At 42.9% G+C, this 2,509-nt stretch overlaps 1 protein-coding gene across 1 annotated transcript; it reads right to left on the reverse strand.

The window, feature by feature from the left end:
* Positions 1-1,008: 1,008 nt before the first annotated feature.
* On the reverse strand, positions 1,009-1,896 carry LOC141161459 (taste receptor type 2 member 140-like). The gene has a single exon (XM_073646270.1). The coding sequence runs from the start codon at positions 1,894-1,896 to the stop codon at positions 1,009-1,011; it is 888 nt and encodes a 295-aa protein (XP_073502371.1).
* Positions 1,897-2,509: the final 613 nt, after the last annotated feature.

Here is a 2,509-nt window from a genome sequence, read left to right on the forward strand (position 1 = left end):
TTTACAAGGAGTTTTGAAGCCAGCAGCACTTACAGTATATTAGGCTTTTTTATATGATTGTTCCTATTTTCTGTATAGTCGCCTAGTTATAAATCCAGTTAGCGAATCTCCTAACATTTGATTCAGGCAGATTTGCTCAATTCAGGGGGGAAATTCTACTGGCAATGACAAAATTCTGGGTTATTGGAATCTGCCGGGGATTGGGCTAACCAAAACACAAACCCTCCTCTTCCCGGTCTCTGGACACTTGTCCTGCCGCTCCTCTACTTTCTTCTATGATCTGGTCTTCCTTTGCCCCGGCCTCCGGGGGGCACTGATACTGACTGGGCCCCAGTTGTTATGCACTTTGTGCCACACATCAATGAGCCTATCCCAGGAAGACTGGACAGAGAAGAAGAGAGAGGACCGGCGGCAGTGGTACAGGTATGTCAAGGGCTGAGGAAAGGCAAGTGCACAAGTTTATTGTTTTTTAACCATTTTTTGGTCCTCAGAATCCAGCAAATTGCTAGCTGTCTGACCCAAAAATTAAAAAATTGCTAGAATCAAAATTTTTGTAGTGAATTCTAATCATTTCGAATAGATTTTTTCATCTATAGTTGCGAAGGAACATATTGATGACGTGATATATTCCATATGTCTAATGTTATTGATGGTGAACCAAAGACTAAATGCCACAATGAGCAGCATGTAAAGGTTTATAGCACAACCCAACACACATACAAGTCGTGCAAAGACCAGGAAGAAAACTAAAAGCAAAGATTTCATTACAGACTTGACTTGAAGAAAGTGATGAGGTTTATCCTACTTGGTTTACGCCAGTGGGAGAATTATATCATGAAGTCTTTGCTTTTCGGTTTTCTTTCTTAGTTCCTTTCTTCCCGATCTTTGCACAACTTGTACATACTCCATTCTCTCACCCAATGAAGTCCAGATATAACACGCGACAACTCCCGAGAACAAACACAAGAAGAGAAGAGACGCTCATCCTATAGTGTTGACTCTTGGTCTTTACGGACACTTTATTTGCAGTCGACTCTTCAGTTTTGAGTTTCCTGCGATCAGAATAATCATCTGGATTGTCGGATGCGACATGAAAATAAACCAGAAAATAAAATGTAATGTTGTTCCCAAATGAACCTTGCTCTGAAACAAAAAAACCGTGTTAAAGAACAAGGACAGGTTGACCGCCGCGCACTGGACCATTGTGGACGCTGCTCGCACATGGGCTCGGATCTGCGGAGAGGAGCTGAACTTGGAGGAGTTTTGTCTGATTCTCCACACATGGCTGACGAGAGACCTCACACTGAGCCCAATGCAGGCAAACATAACGGTGAAGGGCAGGCAACAGCCAACGACCATGTTGACCACACTGTAGGGGTTATTCATGAAAGCAATCTCTTCATTCCCACTTGAATGGTGTGTCCCATTTTCTAAGTTTTTTATCTGGATGATCCAAAACAGAGGTAGCGCCAAGATAAACAGGGTGATGTCCAGTGCCAGCACAAGATGACTGGGAGAGGTCAAGATTTTACTTTTCAGCCATGTGAAAAAGCTGTGAGAGAAGTTGACGAGTTTTGTAGAATAGTAGATGGAGAGCAGAGCAGTTTGCCAAAAATGAAGCTCGAGGAGGAAATAAAACATGGCAGTATCACACATATATACCTCTTTACCGTAGGTGACGTATGTCCCGGTGGAATAAATGACAGCATCGAAGCATATGGTGAGCTCCAGCATTATATTGGTGAGAGCTATGCTGGACAAGATCTGGTCAAACGTTGACAACCTGCGACCATTCCACCAGTCCCACAAGTGTATGATGACCACAGAGAGATGTAATGTGATACAAAACGTGAGAGCCACAGCTGCAAGGGATAAAACACCTAGAGCGTAGGTCATGGTGGATCTGACAAGTCCTCCCTCCGTCCCCCTCACTTTTATATTAGATTCTCTTGAAACGTCTGCAAAGGTGAAGAATGATGAAGGCTCACAGGTGACTTGTGACAATGATGGGACAATGGGCGGGATGCAAATCTGAAAACTGATCCATCCTCATCAGAAAGTTAAATGTCCTGCTCTTGTAAATGGTAAATTCTCCTCTGCAGGGTTGAGGTCTTCATCCCAGACACATTGTCATGATAGAAAAACACAAATCCAAATAAAAGTCTGGCCACTCTGCAAAAATTAAGGAAAGAATGCGATGATCTGCAAATCTCATAGCTCCATATTTTATCACACAGAACATAGAACAGATCAGAAGGTGAACGTTGGATATTTTTCCATTTACTCATTTAGAAATGGATGGCTGCAACAGATCACAGTTGGTTCTGGGCCATGTCCACCATTGTGCTCAGACCGTGTCCACCATTGTGACCGAGCTCCGTCCTTCATTGTACCCGGGCCATGTCTACCATTGTGCTCAGACCATGTCCACTATTATATGAAAAAAGCCTTGGCACTCGGAATGTTTCCAAATGTGAAAATTTTATTATTGCAGTCCAAAATATTATAA

The sequence above is a fragment of the Phyllobates terribilis genome, unplaced genomic scaffold, assembly GCF_046119375.1.
Source record: "Phyllobates terribilis strain yellow unplaced genomic scaffold, ASM4611937v1 Scaffold_9__5_contigs__length_417890890, whole genome shotgun sequence".
Classification (NCBI taxonomy): Eukaryota; Metazoa; Chordata; class Amphibia; order Anura; family Dendrobatidae; genus Phyllobates; species Phyllobates terribilis.

Bases quoted from the DNA above. Each gene is read 5' to 3' on its own strand.
- LOC141161459 (XM_073646270.1), bottom strand. From the start codon at position 1,896: ATGACCTACGCTCTAGGTGTTTTATCCCTTGCAGCTGTGGCTCTCACG.